The sequence below is a fragment of the Orbicella franksi genome, chromosome 2, assembly GCF_964199315.1.
Source record: "Orbicella franksi chromosome 2, jaOrbFran1.1, whole genome shotgun sequence".
NCBI classification, from domain to species: Eukaryota; Metazoa; Cnidaria; class Anthozoa; order Scleractinia; family Merulinidae; genus Orbicella; species Orbicella franksi.
The window spans coordinates 5723852-5744511 of NC_138146.1; the positions used below are offsets into that span (position 1 = coordinate 5723852).

General features: G+C 37.8%; 1 protein-coding gene across 8 annotated transcripts in view; it reads left to right on the top strand.

Annotated features, from left to right (window-relative positions):
• The first annotated feature begins 5993 nt into the window (after window positions 1-5993).
• The window catches only part of LOC145477863 (epididymal sperm-binding protein 1-like), a 22985-nt gene continuing 8318 nt past the window's right edge, over window positions 5994-20660 (top strand). For 3 of the 8 annotated variants that reach the window (XM_081455709.1, XM_081455715.1, XM_081455714.1), the window contains exons 1-6: window positions 5994-8686; window positions 14901-15011; window positions 16284-16439; window positions 17646-17795; window positions 18999-19151; window positions 20453-20605. In XM_081455709.1, coding sequence (XP_081311835.1) covers window positions 14921-15011; window positions 16284-16439; window positions 17646-17795; window positions 18999-19151; window positions 20453-20605 — 703 coding nt within the window. In that variant the 5' untranslated portion in view covers window positions 5994-8686; window positions 14901-14920. Of the gene's footprint in view, window positions 8687-9397; window positions 11248-11292; window positions 12731-14900; window positions 15012-16283; window positions 16440-17645; window positions 17796-18998; window positions 19152-20452; window positions 20606-20660 lie in introns of those variants that run through there. The other 5 variants (XM_081455713.1, XM_081455716.1, XM_081455710.1 and 2 more) reach the window with 4 other exon arrangements.

A 20660-nucleotide genomic window follows, 5' to 3' on the forward strand; every position in this document is an offset into this window, starting at 1 on the left:
CAATGATCGAGAAGATTTAAATCCAGTGACAGTTTAGAAGTCTGTGCTAACCTGGAGTACTGCGTGTCATATTTTGACGGAGTTGTCTAAGACCGTAGAACTGAATGATAAATCGTACAGTATTGGATTTGCAACAGCAATATTATTGGACCTCGGAGTGATTGCAGTAATCATATACTCAACTGTACTGAATGCATAATGCATAATAGTCCAAAACTTTCATATTTCTATACCTTGCTTGAGCTCAATTTTATCACGATTTATCCAACACAGCGGCGACCCTTGCCGAAAGGAAATAGATAACATACAGGTGTGATTAGGCTGAATAAAGTTATTTTTATTCTTATTCCTCTTTCGATATTGCCGAGCTGTTTTGCTTGCCTGTGAAACTTTTAGTGGATTACACAACCAAATAACTAAATTCACCAACTCTTTGAGCGGTTAATTAATCCTCGGACTTACAAGCTAATAACTCAAAACCCCAGCCTGGTACAAGGGGGGGGGGGGGGGGGGTGGATGGGCATCCCCTGAGTTTTAGCTCTGTTAAGGCGCAGCGAAATAAGTTTACGTTGATTACGTAGCCCTGAGCTTGTGCTACAAAACGATACCATATTTGTTGGTTTTGACGTCATATGACGTCAAATAACGTCGTTTGACCCGCCATATTGCATCCACCATCTTAGATTTTACTATTTCCTTAAAAGTCAAGAAATAACGAAAATTATTACAAAACCAAGTCAGAATGCTTATAGTACAAACTGGTGAATTCAGTGAGCTTGGTGAAAAAAACTGAAAAACTACAGAATTATGTCAAAAACGTTGATTTCTGGCTATGTGAAATTTGCGGTTGCCATGGCAACGTCAAATATGATGGACACACACCATCCGCCATCTATAACGAAATCCACAATGCTGGAAACGTCAAGTCAGTTTTTGTCATGAGAGCAGCCCTTTGAGCTGAAAAGTTTGGAGGTTGCTGTGAATCAGGAATTGAAATATACGCCAGGAAAACTTGCGGTTGCGGTTAACACCTGAGGGCATTCGATTCGAGTTTTGAATGAAAGGAGCATTAGTGACGGTGGAAATTTGTGTCCTCTAGACCTGTGGTTGGTGATTCTCATATCAGTTTGATATAGTGTCAGAGACACTTTATAGCTGCGACACAGTTGCCCGTAAGTTGTAGTGAGCTCTACTTTGCTCGCTGCTGTGCCCTGAAACGGACTGGAGCATTCGCGTTGAAAAGCAAGGTTATGTGTTTATTTTAATAGATTTTAGGGGACCGGTCATTATTTATCGCATGGGGGGTGGTGGAGGATTTTCGGCTAAAGACAGTAACATTTAGTTGATCGCCCCTTTAAATATTATTTTTCTGAAGTATCCCCCTCATAGCTATTGTCTTCCTGATATCCGATTAGGGTTCTTAATAGAAGTTTTCCCAGGCGTCCAATAACGTATAACGACATGCGGCACAAATTAAAGCGAGGCCTGATTCGCCCGAGGGGGCAAGGCAACCTAAGGGGGTCCTGCGTGTGCCCCTCGGAAAATTGTAAGTTGCCAAAGATGCAATTTCATGCATTTTTGGGGCAAAGTGTTACGGAAAAGGAGTTGCTTATGATCATAAGATTAGATATACCAAGTAGGGCTGTTTCACCTTTTTAAATACTATTTTCTTCTTGAAACGTTTCACTCTGTAAGTCTCAATTTATTGTTATAATTATGTGTACAAATTTTAATGACCAGAACAGGTGGCTACATTTGATTTTACAGCAGGTAGAATTCCGCCGTTCTTCTGAGAACCCTGTGACTGATGTCAGTTGACATACCAGCAACTAACCATCCCAAGTGCTTGGAAACTGCAAAGTTACTTTTTAGAGTGTTGAATAGCCGTCCACCAAGTCTGTATGGGCATGTGACATTTAATGATCCCCTTTTTGGCCTTTCAGTTATCACTGATCCCCCTTCTGTCATCCTAAAAATCCAATGATCCCTCAAAATCCTCCTCCCTCCCCCCCCCCTTCCCCCCCGGTGATAAATAATGCCTGGTCCCTAAGAAGTGAGGTTTTGATGTTTAATTCCTGACTGACTTCAATCTGTGTCAACAATTATTTTGAGACTGAGAAATGTTGAATTTTTTAAACACATTAATCTAATAGACATTATTTTTATTGTTTTTGCCGCGTTTAATTCAGGACAAAGCAATGGTTTCTCACCTTAAAGTAATTTCAAGATCAATTTCGTGTTTGGTTTAGTCTCGCTCGACTGCCAACTTAATATTTTTCGGAGTCATTTTCTAAAAACGAAACGACGTTTTCTTTCTTCTTCCTGCTTCTCGTACTGTTCAATGCATCGACAAGACTTTTTTTGTATCTTTTCTTTCGCCCAGTTGCGTAAATTATTATCTACATTACCAAAGCTTTCCGCCATTTTAAAACACAGAGGGAAAACTTTGTAATGATGACGTCAATCGTGCGTTTGTCCTCTAATAGATCATAAGCGAAAACCAATCAAAATGGAAGAATAACAGTTGGGTTATTACATAAATAGTAATATACAAAGCTACTAATAAAACTCCGAACTCTTTTATCGTGTTCTGTCACGTTCTTAGCTTCAACTGTAAGATTTCACTTCGTTTTATTTTCCTTTCAACATAATTGATCTGTTCTACAGACATGCAGAAATCGTCACCGGTTTTATTCGCTAATTTGTGAGATCAAATATGCCTCAGTTCAGGGATGCCTTCGAGGGATAATCAGTCATAAATTGGCGCTTTAAAGTCTACAAGCCATACGAGAGAACACTTGATAAGTGGGCTTTCTTCGCAAGTTTACAAACCTCTCAACGATTTTTGATCCGAAACGAGAGTTTCTTTGAAAGTTACTGAACCCAACCAACCAACCATTGATAACTATCCCGTGAGGTCAGCTAATTAACTTGCAAACTGTCGCTAAGTTCTTTCTATTATTACTGTTTAACTCAACATTACATCCTCACCCAATCATAATTGCAGATCACATTGTTACCGACACACTGCTTCAGTGGATATGCAGATATTTTTAAACATAATAGCCCGCAAACAGTCTCCTCACAAGCTCTCTGAGTCCGGCACGGATATCAACCGCATCAAGGAGCAGTCAGTAAACTCATACAAACAATAGGCCGAAGTCCATGCAATAAAACCAGAAATAGCAGCTCCTTGAGCTTTAGTTTGTGATATGCCCAAGGTAAAATGCTGACTGTGGGAACAGTTAAATTTTTATGTAATAATTTATTAAAACGACAGACAAATAATTCAATCCGTATCCAATTTATGGTTCAGGTTCTTATATATATTCTTTATCCCTTCTTCCCTTGGTTCCAATGTTATAACTATGAAGCTGTACCTATGTCAAATTTTCTAGGTCAGCAGTCGAGCTTTGTTTGGTAGAGCGCTTAAAGAAATCGAAACCAGACAAGCCGTCGTTGGGATAAATTTTGGCCACGCAGAATGGCCGATTTATTGATTCAGTTAAAACTAATATGTAATACAATATTAGCGAATTATGATTTGTTTAGCTCTTGCAAAGGTGAGGGCACGAGAAAAAAGGAGAAGTGCATATATCACAAATCCATAATATAAATGAGATGGAGGAAGGGAGGAGGAGGGTGGAACTCGCTGAGTGTGTCAGGTCTGGAGACATAGAGGACAACCTCGAGAAACATGCCATGTCTTACACCGATCGCTGAAAGCGAGGCTAAGCTATTTTCCAGTGAAACTCGTGACTATTACCAATGAATTCGCTATTGTCATCGAAGTCACAAGATTGTCTTGTGATGGTCTTGTGATTATTGCTCAATCAAGTTTGTACTTGGTGACCCCGTTCCCATTTAGTTCGGCCCTTCAGTACTTCCAGCCTTTCCTCATTATCGTAAACTCCTGGTTGAAAATTAACACTGTGTTTAAAGTAACGCCAGGAGCGTGGGTAAAAGCCATAAACGCTTTCATTTGGTGGCAAATAAAATTTATTTTACGAGGAGTTGATTTGCTAGTCTGTGAAGTCCTTAACGGATTATTCAACCAAACAACCCATTCGCCAACTTCTCAAGCGGTTCATTATGCGTCTCCTGTGGTGTAAAGACGACATATACTATCACACTAAGAGATCATTTCGACAGATAGTTCCTCTTGACGGAATATCAGTCCTCTGCCTTACACTGGGACGCAAAGGAAAACGCTAAAAACACTTGTCCAAGTCCGCCCCACAGATTATGCGTCTCTAGTACACCGACAAAACTACCAAGAAAACATCCAGTGGTTTTCATGCCTTTAGACATGTTAATCTCTTCAGCTGTAAGATTTTCCTCTTGTTTTCCCTTTTTCACCAGAATTGGTCTGTTCTTAAGGCATGTAAGAAATTTTCACCGTTCTTATTCGTTTATTTGTGAGAACAAATATGCCATTCAGAAGTGTAGAATGCCTTCGAGGGATAATCATGAATGGCACTTTAAAGTCTACAAAGCATACAAGAGAGAACACGTCACTCGAGAAGTGGGCTTTCTTTCGCAAGTCTACAAACCTCTCAACGATTTTTGATCCGAAACGGTGGTTTCTTTTAAAATCACTGAACCCAACCAACCAACCACTGATAGCTGCCCGTGAGATCAGCTAATTATCTTGCAAACTGTCGCCAAGTTCTTTCTATTGTTAGTATTTAACACAACACGCCACTAAATCTTTGTCCAATAATAGTCACAGATCACAGTATTACCGACACACTGCTTCAGTGAATATGCAGATACTTTTAGACATGTTATTAGCACGCAAGCAGTCTGCTCCCAAACTGTGAGAGTCCAACATTGCCTTTCACCAAAGGTAGGTTTCATTTTCATTCTACTCGAGTGTGGTTATAGCTCATCTGGTCTTCTCACTAATATAAAATAAAATGTGCGATACGGTTAACGAAGTTTCGCATATATTCGTATTTCATGCGGTTTGGAATAAGCTCTGCATTTCCAGGAGTTTATCTCTAGTCTCATGTGCTTTCGGTGTTAGGACTATTTAAGTATTCGAGACCCTTTTGACGAATTACCAGTCTACTGTTACTGGGTAGCAAATTAAAGAAAACACTAAAAGTCGACCGCCCCAACGGATTTCGCGCCTCTGGTACACAAAACTACCAAGAAATCATTCAATTGTTTTCATTTGTTTAGACATGTTAATTTCTTCAACTGTAAGATTTTCCTCTTTTTTTCTTTTTTGCCCAAAATTGATCTGTCCTTGAAGCGTGTAAGAGATTTTCAACACTTTTGTAAGCTTCGTCTATTTGTTAAAACGAATGTTACTTAAGGCTTTCAGAGGTGTATTGTGCAGTGCCTTCGAGGGATAATCATGACTTGGCACTTTAATGTCAACAAAACAAAAAAGAGAGAACACGTCACTCGAGAAGTGGGCTTTCTTTCGCAAGTCTACAAACCTCTCAACGATTTTTGATCCGAAACGGTGGTTTCTTTGAAAATCACTGAACCCAACCAACTAACCACTGATAGCTGCCCGTGAGATCAGCCCCGTGAGATCTTAAAAAAATTACAAACAAAAAAACAAAAAAAAAAAACGTCAGATCAGCTAATTATCTTGCAAACTGTCGCTAAGTTCTTTCTATTGTTAGTATTCAACACATCACGCCACTAACTCTTCCCCCAATAGTAACTGCAGATCACATTATTACCAACTCACTGCTTCAGTGAATATGCAGATACTTTTAGATATATATTGGCACGCAAGCAGTCTGCTCACAAACTCTGAGAGTCCGACATTGCCCTATTACCAAAGGTAAGTTTCATTTTCATTCTACTCGGGTGTGGTTTTATAGCTCATCTGGTCTTTTCACCGATATAACATAATATGTGCGATACGGTTAACGAAGTTTAGCGTATATTCGTAATCTGTACGTTTTGGAATAAGCTCCGCTTTTCAAGGAGGTTCAGTCTGTAGTCTCCAGAGCTTCTGGTGTTATTTAAGTATTCGAGATCCTCTTCACGAATTACCAGTCTACTGCTATTGGGACGCAAGGAGGACACTAAAAGTGCGCCCCAACAGATTTTGAGTATCTAGTACACAAAACTACCAATAAAACTCCCAACTGTTTTCATTTGTTTAGACATGTTAATTTCTTCAACTATAAGAGTTTCCTCTTTTTTTCTCTTTTTCATAAGAATTGATCGTCCTAAAGGCATGTAAGAGATTTTCACCAGTTTTATTCGTTTATTTGTGAGAAAATATGTTTCTTTTAAAAGTCTAGAGTGCCTTCGGCGGATAATCATGAATTGGCGCTTGAAAGTCTACAAAACATAAAATAGGGAACACGTCCTCGAAAAGTGGGCGTTCTTAAGCTTTCGCAAGTCTACAAATCTCTCAGCCATTTTTTGATCCGAAACGGTGATTTCTCTGAAAATCACTGAACTCAACCAACCAACCACTGATAGCTGCCCGTGAGATCAGCTAATTACCTCGCAAACTGTCCCTCTGCGTGTTACTAGCTCTGGCAGAGTTTGCTTTGCTAATTTTCAAGCATGGTCCTGAAGTACAAGAAGCGATCAAAGCTACCTTTTCGAAGTTACTGTCTAATGTTTCTTCGGTTATCGAGAATCAGCTAACTGACTTAAACCGTGAATTGTTGCGGGAACCTTTTCTTGATATCGCAGACTATTTGACAGACTAGAGCATCGAAGGCACTGTAATATAATCGTTTATTACTCCTAACGGCTATCAACCACATTGAGAAGTAGTCATCATAAAGCTCATATAAACAATGACAAGTTTTAAAACCAGAAATAGCAAAGGCTCGAGCTTCGGCTTGTTAAATGTTTACTGTGGAGACAAGTTAATTTTACTGGATTTTTCAAAACGACTACATACGATTCAATCCGTTTCCATATGTTAAGGTTCAAATTGTAGTTATTTTATGTCGAGTTGTTTTGCTAGTCTGTAAGGTCCTGATTGGATTACTCAACCAAACAACCCATTTGCTAACTCCTCGAGCAGTTCACTATGCATCTCCTGTGGTGTAAAGACGACACATACCATTCATACACTAAGATTTCAGTTCCACAGACAGTTCCTCTTGACGAATTACCATTCTTCTGCCGTATATTGGGACGCAAAGTAAGACACTAAAAGCACTTGTCCAAGTCCGCCCCAACGGATTATTGGCCTCTATCACACAAAACTATCAAAAAAATTCCAACTGTTTTCATGTGTTTAGACAAGTTAATTTCTTCAACGGTGTGTATGATTTTCCTCTTTTTTCTCGTTTCCAGTAGAATTGATCTGTTCTAAAGGCATGTAAGAAATTTTCACCAGCTATATTCGTTTATTTGTGAGAACAACAAACATACCTTTCAGAAGTGTAGATTGCTTTCGAGGGATAATCATTAATGACACTTTAAAGTCTGCAAACCATGATAGAGAGAACACGTCACTCGAGAAGTGGGCTTTCTTTCGCAAGTCTACAAACCTCTCAGCGATTTTTGATCCGAAACGGTGGTTTCTTTGAAAATCATTGAACCCAACCAACCAACCAATGATAACTACCCCGTGAGATCAGCTAATTACCTTGCAAATTAAACTGTCGCTAAATTCTTTCTATTGTTAGTATTTAACAAAACATGCCACTAAATCTTCGTCCAATAATAGTCGCAGATCACAATAATACCGACACACTGCTTCAGTGAATATGCAGATACTTTTAGACATATTAGCACGTAAGCAGTCTGCTCATAAACTCTGAGAGTCCGACATTGCCCTATTACCAAAGGTAAGTTTCATTTTCATTCTACTCGGGTGTGGTTTTATAGCTCATCTGGTCTTTTCACTGATATAGCATAAAATGTGCGACGCGGTTAACGAAGTTTCGCATATTTCCGTATTCCATGCGTTTTGGAATAGGGTCCACATTTCCAGGAGTTTATGTGTAGTCTCCAGTACTTTCGGTGTTAGGACTATTTAAGTATTCGAGACCCCTTTTGACGAATTACCAGTCTACTGCTATTGGGAAGCAAAAGAAGACACAAAAAGTCCGCCCCAACGGATTTCGCGTCTCTAGTACACAAAACTACCAAGAAATCATCCAATTGTTTTCATTTGTTTAGACATGTTAATTTCTTCAACTGTAAGATTTTCCTCTTTTTTTTTCTTTTTTACCCAGAATTGATCTGTCGTTAAAGCATAAAAGAGATTTTCAACAGTTTTCTTCGTTTATTTGTTAGAACGAATGTTACGTAAGGCTTTCAGAGGTGTATTGTGCAGTGCCTTCGAGGGATAATCATGACTTGGCACTTTAAAGTCTAGAAAACATAAAAGAGAGAACACGTCACTCGAGAAGTGGGCTTTCTTTCGCAAGTCTACAAACCTCTCAACGATTTTTGATCCGAAACGGTGGTTTCTTTGAAAATCACTGAACCCAACCAACCAACCACTGATAACTACCCTGCGAGATCAGCTAATTACCTTGCAAATTAAACTGTCGCTAAGTTCTTTCTATTGTTAGTATTTAACACAACACGCCACTAAATCTTTGTCCAATAATAGCCACAGATCACAATATTACCGACACACTGCTTCAGTGAATATGCAGATACTTTTAGACATGTTATTAGCACGCAAGCAGTCTGCTCCCAAACTGTGAGAGTCCAACATTGCCTTTCACCAAAGGTAAGTTTCATTTTCATTCTACTCGGGTGTGGTTATAGGTCATCTGGTCTTCTCACTGATATGAAATAAAATGTGCGATACGGTTAACGAAGTTTCGCATATATTTGTATTCCATGCGGTTTGGAATAAGGTCTGCATTTCCAGGAGTTTATCTGTAGTCTCCTGTGCTTTCGGTGTTAGGACTATTTAAGCATTCGAGACCCTTTTGACGAATTACCAGTCTACTGTTACTGGGTAGCAAAGGAAAACGCTAAAAGTCGACCGCCCTAACAGATTTCGCGCCTCTGGTACACAAAACTACCAAGAAATCATTCAATTGTTTTCATTTGTTTAGACATGTTAATTTCTTCAACTGTAAGATTTTCCTCTTTTTTCTTTTTCGCCCAAAATTGATCTGTACTTAAAGCGTGTAAGAGATTTTCAACACTTTTCTAAGCTTCATTTATTTGTTAGAATGAATGTTCCTTAAAGCTTTCAGAAGTGTAGGGTGCCCTCGAGGGATAATCATGACTTGGCACTTTAATGTCAACAAAACAAAAAAGAGAGAACACGTCACTCGAGAAGTGAGCTTTCTTTGGCAAGTCTACATACCTCTCAACGATTTTTGATCCGAAACAGTGGTTTCTTTGAAAATTACTGAACCCAACCAACTAACCACTGATAGCTGCCCGTGAGATCAGCCCCGTGAGATCTTAAAAAAATTACAAAAAAAAAAAAACAAAAAAAAAAACGTCAGATCAGCTAATTATCTTGCAAACTGTCGCTAAGTTCTTTCTATTGTTAGTATTCAACACATCACGCCACTAACTCTTCCCCCAATAGTAACTGCAGATCACATTATTACCAACTCACTGCTTCAGTGAATATGCAGATACTTTTAGATATATATTGGCACGCAAGCAGTCTGCTCACAAACTCTGAGAGTCCGACATTGCCCTATTACCAAAGGTAAGTTTCATTTTCATTCTACTCGGGTGTGGTTCTATAGCCTATCTGGTCTTTTCACTGATATAACATAATATGTGCGATACGGTTAACGAAGTTTAGCGTATATTCGTATTCTGTACGTTTTGGAATAAGCTCCGCTTTTCAAGGAGGTTCAGTCTGTAGTCTCCAGAGCTTCTGGTGTTAGCGGGACTATTTAAGTATTCGAGATCCTCTTCACGAATTACCAGTCTGCTGCTATTGGGACGTAAGGAAGACACTAAAAGTGCGCCCCAACAGATTTTGAGTATCTAGTACACAAAACTACCAATAAAACTCCCAACTGTTTTCATTTGTTTAGACATGTTAATTTCTTCAACTATAAGAGTTTCCTCTTTTTTTCTCTTTTTCATAAGAATTGATCGTCCTAAAGGCATGTAAGAGATTTTCATCAGTTTTATTCGTTTATTTGTGAGAAAATATGTTCCTTTCAGAAGTGTAGAGTGCCTTCGGCGGATAATCACGAACTGGCGCTTGAAAGTCTACAAAACATAATCGAGAAGTGGGCGTTCTTAAGGTTTCGCAAGTCTACAAACCTGTCAGCGATTTTTGATCCGAAACGGTGATTTCTCTGAAAATCACTGAACTCAACCAACCAACCACTGATAGCTGCCCGTGAGATCAGCTAATTACCTCGCAAACTGTCCCTCTGCGTGTTACCAGCTCTGGCAGAGTTTGCTTTACTAATGTTCAAGCATGGTCCTGAAGGACTAGAAGCGATCAAAGTGCCCTTGTCGTAGATATTAATTACCTAATCTTTCTTCGGTTATCGAGAATCGGCTATCTAGCTGATTTTAAACGTGAATTTTCGCAACTAAATCTTTTCTTGATAGAGCAGATTATTTTGCTTATCTTCTTAACAAAACAACATGGAAATATCGTGCACAAGAAAATGTAGCCTTCATAACTATGTTAAATCTAAACTACACTTATTTATTTATCCCAAACATATTAAATCATTCCTGTTAATTGACAGTATCGAACGCACGTAATAATCTTTTATTACTGCTAACGAGTATCAACCAGACATAAAACTAATACACGATATTAATTTCATGTTATAAGGCCTGAGACAGCAAACGTTTACGCTCGAGCTTTGGCTTGTGAAACGACAACACATAATTCAAATTCTTATTTGTTTATGTTGAGTTGTTTTGCTCGTCAGCGAACAGTTCCTTCAAGGGATAATCATGAATTGGCCTTTAAAAGTCTACAAAACATAACAAAGAGAACTCGTCACTCGAGAAGTGGCCTTTCTTTGGCAAGTATAGAAACCTCTCGGCTATTTTTGATCCGAAACGGTGGATTCTTTAAAAATCACTGAACCCAAAAAAACAAGCACTGATAACTGCCCGTGAGATCAGCTAATTACCTTGCAAATTCAAGTCGCTAAGTTCTGTTTACTATTAGTGTTTATGACAACACTAAATCTTCGCCCAATATATATCGCATTGTAGATCACATTATTACAGATATACTGCTTCAATTCAGTGAATATGCAGATACTTTTAGATATATTAGCGCGTAAGCAGTCTGCTCCCAAACTCTGACAGTACGACATTGCCCTATTACAAAAGGTAAATTTCATTTTGATTCTACTCGGTTGTTGGTTTGTAATATCTGCTTTTTCTTCACTGATATAGTATAATATGTGGGATACGGTTAACGAAATCAGTTTAGCATGCATGTATATTCGTATTCAATGCGTTTTGGAATAAGCTCTGCAATCCAGGAATTTATCTGTAGTCTCCTGAGCTTTCGGTGTTAGGATTATGTAAGTATTCGTGTAGTTTAAGTTCACTCTATCAAGCGTGTTACTAGCTCTGGCAGAGTTTGCTTTGCTAATGTTCGAGCATGGTCCTGAAGTACAAGAAGCGATCAAAGCTACCTTTTCGAAGTTACTGTCTAATCTTTCTTCGGTTATCGAGAATCAGCTAACTGACGTAAAACGTGAATTGTTGCAGGAACCTTTTCTTGATATCGCAGACTATTTGACAGACTAGAGCATCGAAGGCACTGTAATATAATCGTTTATTACTCCTAACGGCTATCAACCACATTGAGAAGTAGTCATCATAGAACTCATAGAAACAATGACAAGTTTTAAAACCAGAAATAGCAAAGGCTCGAGCTTCGGCTTGTTAAATGTTTACTGTGGAGACAATTTAATTTTGCTGGATTTTTCAAAACGACTACACATGATTCAATCCGTTTTCATATGTTAAGGTCCAAATTGTAATTCTTTTATGTCGAGTTGTTTTGCTAGTCTGTGAAGTCCTGATTGGATTACTCAACCAAACAACCCATTTGCTAACTCCTCGAGCAGTTCACTATGCATCTCCTGTGGTGTAAAGACGACACATACCATTCATACACTAAGATTTCAGTTCCACAGACAGTTCCTCTTGACGAATTACCATTCTTCTGCCGTATATTGAGACGCAAAGTAAGACATTAAAAGCACTTGTCCAAGTCCGCCCCCACGGATTATTGGCGTCTAGCACATAAAACTATCAAAAAAATTCCAACTGTTTTCATGTGTTTAGACAAGTTAATTTCTTCAACATGTGTATGATTTTCCTCTTTTTCCCCTTTTCCACCAGAATTGATCTGTTTGTTCTTAAGGCGTGTAAGAAATTTCCACCGGCTTTCTAGTATTCGTTTATTTTTGAGAACAAATATACCTTTCAGAGGTGTAGATTGCTTTCGAGGGATAATCATTAATGGCACTTTGAAGTCTACAAAACATAAAAGAGAGAACACGGCACTCGAGAAGTGGGCTTTCTTTCGCAAGTCTACAAACCTCTCAGCGATTTTTTGATCCGAAACGGTGGTTTCTTTTAAAATCACTGAACCCAACCAACCACTGATAACTACCCCGGGGAGATCAGCTAATTATCTTGCAAACTGTCGCTAAAATCTGTCTATTACCAAAATAGTTACAGATCACAATATTACCGACACACTTCTTCAGTGAATATGCAAACACTTTGAGATATATTAGCCCTCAAACTGTCTGCTCACAAACTCTGAGAGTCCGACATTGCCCTATTACCAAAGGTAAGTTTCTTTGTGATTCTACTCGGGTGTGCTTGTGGCGTATCTGGTCTTTTATATCTAAAATAACATAATATATATGTGCGATACGAGGTTTAGCATATATTGGTATTCTATGCCTTTTGGAGGTATGCCTGCCTCGTTTTCCCAGGAGGTTTTCTGCAGTTTCCTGAGCGCTTTCGATGTTATTTGTTTAGTACCAGTCTTCTTCTATCTCAGCGTGTTAGCAGCTCCGGCAGTGTTTACTTTGCTAATGTTCGAGCATGGTCCTGAAGTACAAGAAGCGATCAAAGTGACTTTATCGGAGTTATTGTTTAATGTTTAATACGAAAAGAAATGTTTACGTTATCACGGCATTCAAAGTAAAATTGTCACTCAACAGCTCAAATCATGTATCCACAGGTTCTATGGTTGTTTTAGTCTTTTTTCGGAACACTAGTCAAATTAAGTCCTTTTTCCCCTATAAGGACAGACTCAGCCGTTCCCTTATGTCTGAGGTTGTGTTTAAGGTTGCTTGTTGGGATTGTAATGCCTTTAATAATATACACGAAAAAATTACTCGATTCTGATTGGCTGAGAGCAGCGCAGTTTAAGCGTAACATCAGCGCAAAAAGTGAAACACCGGTACAAAAAGTGTAACACCAGTGCAAATAACACATCGTACGAAAATTTTGGGCAGAAACTTTGAAAAAAGTTTTCTCGAATGAGAAATAAATGGCTTCAAGAAAGATCTTCCGGCACTTCCTCCACGCGAAGGTTTTCATGTTTATATTATTAATAAGTAATCATACGAAGCAGCTCGTACAATTTCAGCTTTTTGAAAAACTCACTAGAGCAAATTAATTCCAAATTGAACTCAAAACCGTATGATTACCTATACTTACATTGGAAAAACAAAGCGTCGGTTGGTACTAGTCTTCTCGTTTGAATTTAATGTAATGCAGCTAACCGTTTCATTACTTTTGATGATGTATGTAGAAGCATACGAAACGTCAAGTTCTTAAATCAAGGTCTTTACAACATGCGTTGTTTTGTTATGTTTGTGACCGCATTTTGTTTTTTTTATTATTATTTTCACTCAAGCTGAAATGGCCGATGAGTGGCCGAGTTTCTACGATGGAGTGTAAGTTTCGTGGAAATTATACACACACACGGGTCATAAGTTCGTGGGTCAAGTCAAACTATCACGATAATGTATCTGGACGGATTATCCGTCTGTTTGCCTGTGTTTATACACAGACGAATTATCGGACGAACTATCGTTCTTTGCCCAAGTTCATCCCAGACGGATGATCCATCTCTAGTATAAATCCGGCCAATTTCGTTAGGCCTGAACAGACACATCTCGTAAAAAAGTGGCACATACCACTGACTCTCAAAAGCTTCTATCGCACACACACTAAAGAAAACATCATTTCATTCTACACTAGATAATCAGTCGGTGGCTCAGGATCCAATATTTTGCTCAAAAGCCAATATTTTGATGTTGCACGATCACTTGATTTTCGCCACCGGAAGTGCCCGAGAGACGACGACAAAAGTAAACATTTCCCATTTTAAGGACTGGGCCGGAAGTCAAAAACTTACGGTCCAGTTAAAAATATAATAATTAAACAGTAAAGCAAAACAAGACAATTAAATGCCCTTTTTGCCAATAGTTTTAAAATATAATCTTATAATTACCATGCACCTACCGCCACTATTCGATAACAAAAAGACGCATCGCATTGGTTAACGAGAAAAAAGGACAAAAGACAAAAAAAGAAACAAATAAACAGCTACATGTAATAAATAAAAGAAACGCAAAAACAAAATGACTGACCTCTGTAATTCTCAAAGACTGCTTATAATATGCCTACTGTTTTCATGTTCTACTTATGCATACATTTTTGCAGATTGATTGTATATACACTTCTTTTTCATTCATTTAATTGTAAATAATTTTAACTTTTTTTTTTTGTTGTGTCCCCAATTAGTAGTTATAATTAATACTAAATACATTGACACTTCAATAAAGCTGTTATTATTATGATTATGACTTTGATTATGATGATGATGATTATTATTATTACCGGTTTAATTTGTGCTTCGGAGATTTCAGGGCTAACCATACTGAGCCACAGTGTGTCTTGCATGAATGATTGAGTCAATTTTTTTTTCTATTTTTTGACAGCTGACAACCAAACACTCGTCATGATTGCTTTGAGTTTCTTTCTTTTTGCGTTTGTGTACCTCGCACATTCCAGTCGTTACTATGGTTACTATGCTCATGGAAACCAAGGAGGTAAGTCATTTGAGAAACTGTGGGTGCTTTCATTGCGTCAATAATCCCGGAAATTTCGGTCTGAAGTTAAATGGGAAGGTCCGTTTCGGTTCGCTCCGACTGGAATGTTTAGGACCACCTATGGAGGTGGTCCACTATGACCGGTCGGACCGAAATTTGCCGTTCCACTTTGACAAACTGGTTCATTGCCCTACTTTTTTCTTCGGTAGATTTCATTTATTTAGCGAATTCGGGAAAGGAAAAAAATGGTAAGGGTCATTTCTCTTGGTTGGTCCGGTTTGATCGCTAAATGTCGTTTCATTTTTCCTCGAGTATTCCCACTGGTCTCTGACCGGTCGGTCTGGCACGATGGAAGCACCCTATATTTTATGGGAAATTCAGGCAGGATGGCAGCTGGAAGAACTTGGGACCTTTGATTGTAAAATGACAAGGGAATTGAAAAATGACAAAAAAGGATTTATAATTGTTTCACTTAAATCGCCTGCTCAAATCAGATTGTGAACAAAATCACCTGTGGCGACGGCCTAAAATACAACGAGAAAATGGGCCAGTGTGATTGTCCACAGAATGTATAATGTAGCCCAATAGAGTTTGCTAAACCCCTTTCTTCTCAGAGATGTTTTAAGACATGTGAATCCAGTAGTTCAAAGGGTGATTAACAATATCCACTGGACAAATCGATATCCAGTGGATAAGTGTTGACCAAAAAAAAATATTCATTCATTCATTCATCCTGTATATTTAACAGTTATATATTCCATATCGCCATGCGTCTGTTCAACAATAGACCACAGATACATGACTTCAAAATGTCAGATCACGTCAAAATGTGCTTCGTAAGAACAAAAGAGTGGCACAGCAGCAATTAGGCGGGTGTGTCACTAATTTAAGTAAGAAATTATCTTCTTTTAAACTAGTTTGATGACATGGAAATTGACCCGGTTTATCTCAGACGTAAATGTAAACCGCGTCCATGTCAAAATAATAATAATAAAAAAACACAGGTAGAATCAAAAAGTAGTTCATCGATACAGCCTACATTTCATACATTTAGGTGGGACGGGTCAAATCACTGTAGACAGGCCACATTCTTCCGGCGATTTACCAATATTTACCATTTACTACCAGAAATTTGCATCTCGGAATTTTTAAGGGAATAAAGTAATAGCTAATGATATTTTAGCGCGCCCGTTTCTGTCGAAATTTGAAGACTGTTAAGTTCACGTTGTATTTTTGTTGTTCCTTTCATCTTTGTATTTAAAACGTTCTCAACAGAAGCTAATTGTGTGGCAAAGACAACGGCTGGCCAATGCTGCAGTATACCTTTCACTTACAAAGGAGTAACATACCATTCCTGTACTAAAACTGATCACAACAAGTTTTGGTGTTCGCTGGACGCTGTCTACAAGGGAAAGTGGGGAAATTGTGGTAAGCATTGGAATAATGTTGGGATTAACGAAACACAGAAATGCGCGAATACCACCAAAGATGTGAAATCTCCAACTTGCTCAAACTTCTTTTATTTGTTGTCCAGATAGCGGTATTGATGGCTGTCATTCATTTTTTTAAAAGAAACCATTTGATGTTTCGCCCAAAAATGAGGACAATCGTTTTCAGGGCCAGGCACAATACAATGTAGCTTGAAAATTAGCCATTTTGAAGCGAAATGTTTGCCTGGAGTATACAGCCAAATGACATGAAGTGGATATAATCTTATTCCTACAACCTTTCCACAAATTATTTTAAAATTTCCAAGAAAATGTAAAAAAACAATTTAAACTAAAAAAGATGAAATAGAGAGATAGAGAGACCAGAATGAAATTGCCTGCTACTGCGTTTGAATTTCAAATTTGATTTAAAAAGATTACCCTACTACCTTAATCAGAAATTAAATGAAATTCAAAAATAAAACTAGCCGGGCTTGAACAGTTGGCAAGGGGTTGTATTTACATCTAGGCAATATCAAGCGTAACAAAATTGGCGCTAAAATTCCACACAAACCTACTTTATATATATATAAAAAAAACATTCTCTTCAGTTAGGCAATGTTTTCAAATTTAGATGACACAATTTGAAGTCTTGCACTACTGAATAACTTAGAGATGCCATCAGCTACCTATTAACAAAGTAAAAGCTAATGCAATGGGGTCAAAACTAAACCATAATCATGCTCAAAAGTATATATCACCCTTTAAAAGTTCAACATTAAAGGAGTTAACAGAATTGCAAAAGATAATTGACTCTTTCAGGCCAAGATCGGAGGTCATCGGATCTTAAAAATCATTTAATCCATGCCGGCCTATTCCGGTAGTCTCTAACCTTTACATCATTTAGTCTTGCTTTGCAGCCGCCCTTGATACATCACATAGGAAAATATACTGCGTGCGCAGCACGGTTACGCTTCAAAAGTTGCACAAAGATCCTTAAACACATGGCATGCATCTTCTTGGTGTGATTTACTAACTTAATAGTTCATGGTAAAGCAATTGGCATCTCGGCAATTTCAAAGGGATGAAATAAAAGCGAATGATGTTATGGCGAAACTGTTTCATTTCAAACTAGTAGACTGCTGAGTTCACTTTTAAATTTTTGTTGTTCCTTTCATGTTTGTCTTTGAAACGTCCTCATCAAAAGCTGAATGTGTTCAAAAGACAACGGATGGCCAATGCTGCAGTATACCTTTCACTTACGGAGGAGTAACATACCATTCCTGTACCAAAAAACATCACAACAAGTTGTGGTGTTCGCTAGACGCTGTCTACAAGGGAAAGTGGGGAAATTGTGGTAAGCATTGGAATAATGTTGGGACTAACTAAACGCTTAGTAATAAGTATTTGCAAGAATCAAAAGAAATGCGCAAATAGCAGCAAAAATGCGAAATATCCAACTTCCTCTAACTCCGTTTATTTGTTGTCCAGGTAGAGGTATTGATTCACTTTTTTAAAAGAAAAAAAGGGATGTTTTGCGCTAAAACGAGGACAATCATTTTCAAGGGTCATGTACCAGACAATTTACCTTGAAATTTAGCCATTTTCAGGCGAAATGTTTGCCTGGAGTACATAGCCAAATGACCTGAATTTGTTATCATCGTAATCTTACAACTTTTGTAAAATTTAATTTAACATTTCTAAGAAAATGTGAAGAAAATGAAACTAAAAAAAATTTGAAACAGAGAGATAGGGAGACCAGAAGGGAATTGTCTGTTTCTGTGTTTAAATTTGAAGTTTAATTAGAAAAGGTTATCCTACTAATTAATCAGAAATATAATGAAATTTGGAAGTAAAACCAGCTGGGCATAAACATTCGACAGTTATTAAAGGGTTTCTTTTTTGCATCTAGGTAATATAAAGCTAAACGAGTTGGCTCTAAAAATCCACACACACCCACATTTTGTAAAAACGTTTTGTTCAGTTAGACAATGTTTTTAATTTAGATTACACAATTTAAACTCCTGTACAACTGAATGATTTAGAGATGCCATCAGCTACCTATTACGATAGTAAAAGCTAGTGTAATGAGATCAAATGTAAGCCATGCTCACAAGAATATTTCAACATCTAAAAGTTCAATATTAAAAGAGTAAACAGAATTGCAAGAGGTGAGGGCCTCTTTGAGGCCAAGTTTAAAAGTCATCTTGTCTTGAAAATCATTTAATCCATGCTAAGCTATTGCAACGGTTTCAAACCCTAAAATCATTAAGACTTGCTTTGCTGCCGCCTTTGCTAATATACCGCGTGCGTAGTAGGATTACGCACCAAAATGTGCGTAAATTTATAGGTCCTTAAACATGGCACCTTCTTTTGTGCGATTTACTACTATCTGAACAGTTTCTGGTAAAAGCAATTTAAATCTCGGCATTCTTAAAGGGATAAAGTAATAGCTAATGATATTTTGGCGCGCCCGTTTCTGTCGAAATTTGAAGACTGTTAAGTCCACGTTGTACTTTTGTCTTTCCTTTCATCTTTGTATTTAAAACGTTCTCAACAGAAGCTAAATGTGTGGCAAAGACAACGGCTGGCCAATGCTGCAGTATACCTTTCACTTACAAAGGAGTAACATACCATTCCTGTACCAAAGCTGATCACAACAAGTTTTGGTGTTCGCTGGACGCTGTCTACAAGGGAAAGTGGGGAAATTGTGGTAAGTATTGCAGTGATGCTGTGATTAACTAAACACTTAACAATAAATATCTCTAAGAATCAAACAAAATCAGCAAATACCGACAAAAATGTGTAATCTCCAACGTGCTCAAATTTCGGGGTTTTTGTTGTTGTTGTTGTTGTTGTTGTTGTTGTTGTTGTTGTCCAGGTAGAGGTATTAAGGGCTGTGTTATTCATTTTTTATTTGATGTTTTGCCCAAAAACGAGGACAATCATTTTCAGGGTCAGGTACGACACGATGTAGCTTGAAAATTAGCCATTTTGATGCAGAATGTTTGCCTCAAGGTATACAGCCAAATCACATGAATTTGTTATTATCTTATTGCTATAACTTTTTTAGAAATTATTTTAAGATTTCCAAGAAAATGTTACAAAATAAATTAAACTAAAAAAGATGAAATAGAGAGATAGAGAGACCAGAAGGGAATTGCCTGTTACTGCGTTTGAATTTCAAATTTGATTAAAAAAGATTACTCTACTAGCTTCATCAGAAATTACATGAAATTTAGAAGTTTAGAAACTGTAAAGTGTAACTGATTAAGAAATAAAAAGATTAATTAATTGATTGGAAAACAAACCAGCCGGGCATGAACATTTGACAGTTATTAAAAGGAGTCGTATTTGCATTTACGTAATATCAAGCTTAATGAAGTTGGCACTAACAATCCACACACACCCACATTTAGAAAAACATTTTCTCCACTGATGCATTTTTTTAAAATTGAGATTACACAATTTGAAGTCTTGCACATATGAAAGATTTAGAGATGCCAACATCTACCTATTAACACAGTAAAAGCTAGTGCAATAAGATCAAAAATAAGCCAAGCTCAAAAGTGTATATCACCATTTAAAAGTTCGATATTAAAGGAGTTAACAGAATTGCAAAAGATCAGTGCCTCATTCAGGCCAGGATCGAAGGTCATCGGGTCTTGAAAATCATTTAATTCAGGCCAAGCTATTGCAGCGGTCGCTAGCCCTAAATTAATTTGGTCTTGCTTCACAGCCGCCTTTGATTATATATTGCGTGCGCAGCAGAATTACCATCCAAAAGTTACGCAAAGGTCGTTAAACATGGCACCTTTTTTAGTGCGAATTACCACTTGCTTAATAGTTCATGGTAAAAGCAATCGGCATCTCGGCATATTTAAACGGGACAAAATAGTAGCTAATGATATTATGGCGAGACCGTTTCTTTCGAAACTAAAACTAGTAGACTGCTAGGTTCACCTTAAATTTCTCTTGCTCCTTTCATCTTTGTTTTTAAAACGTCCTCAACAGAAGCTCAATGTGTCCAAAAGACAACGGCTGGCCAATGCTGCAGTATACCTTTCACTTACAAAGGAGTAACATACCATTCTTGCACCAAAGCTGATCACAACAAGTTTTGGTGTTCGCTGGACCCTGCCTACAAGGGAAAGTGGGGAAATTGTGGTAAGCATTGGAATAATGTTGGGGTTAACTAAACACTTAAAAAAATATATCTGCG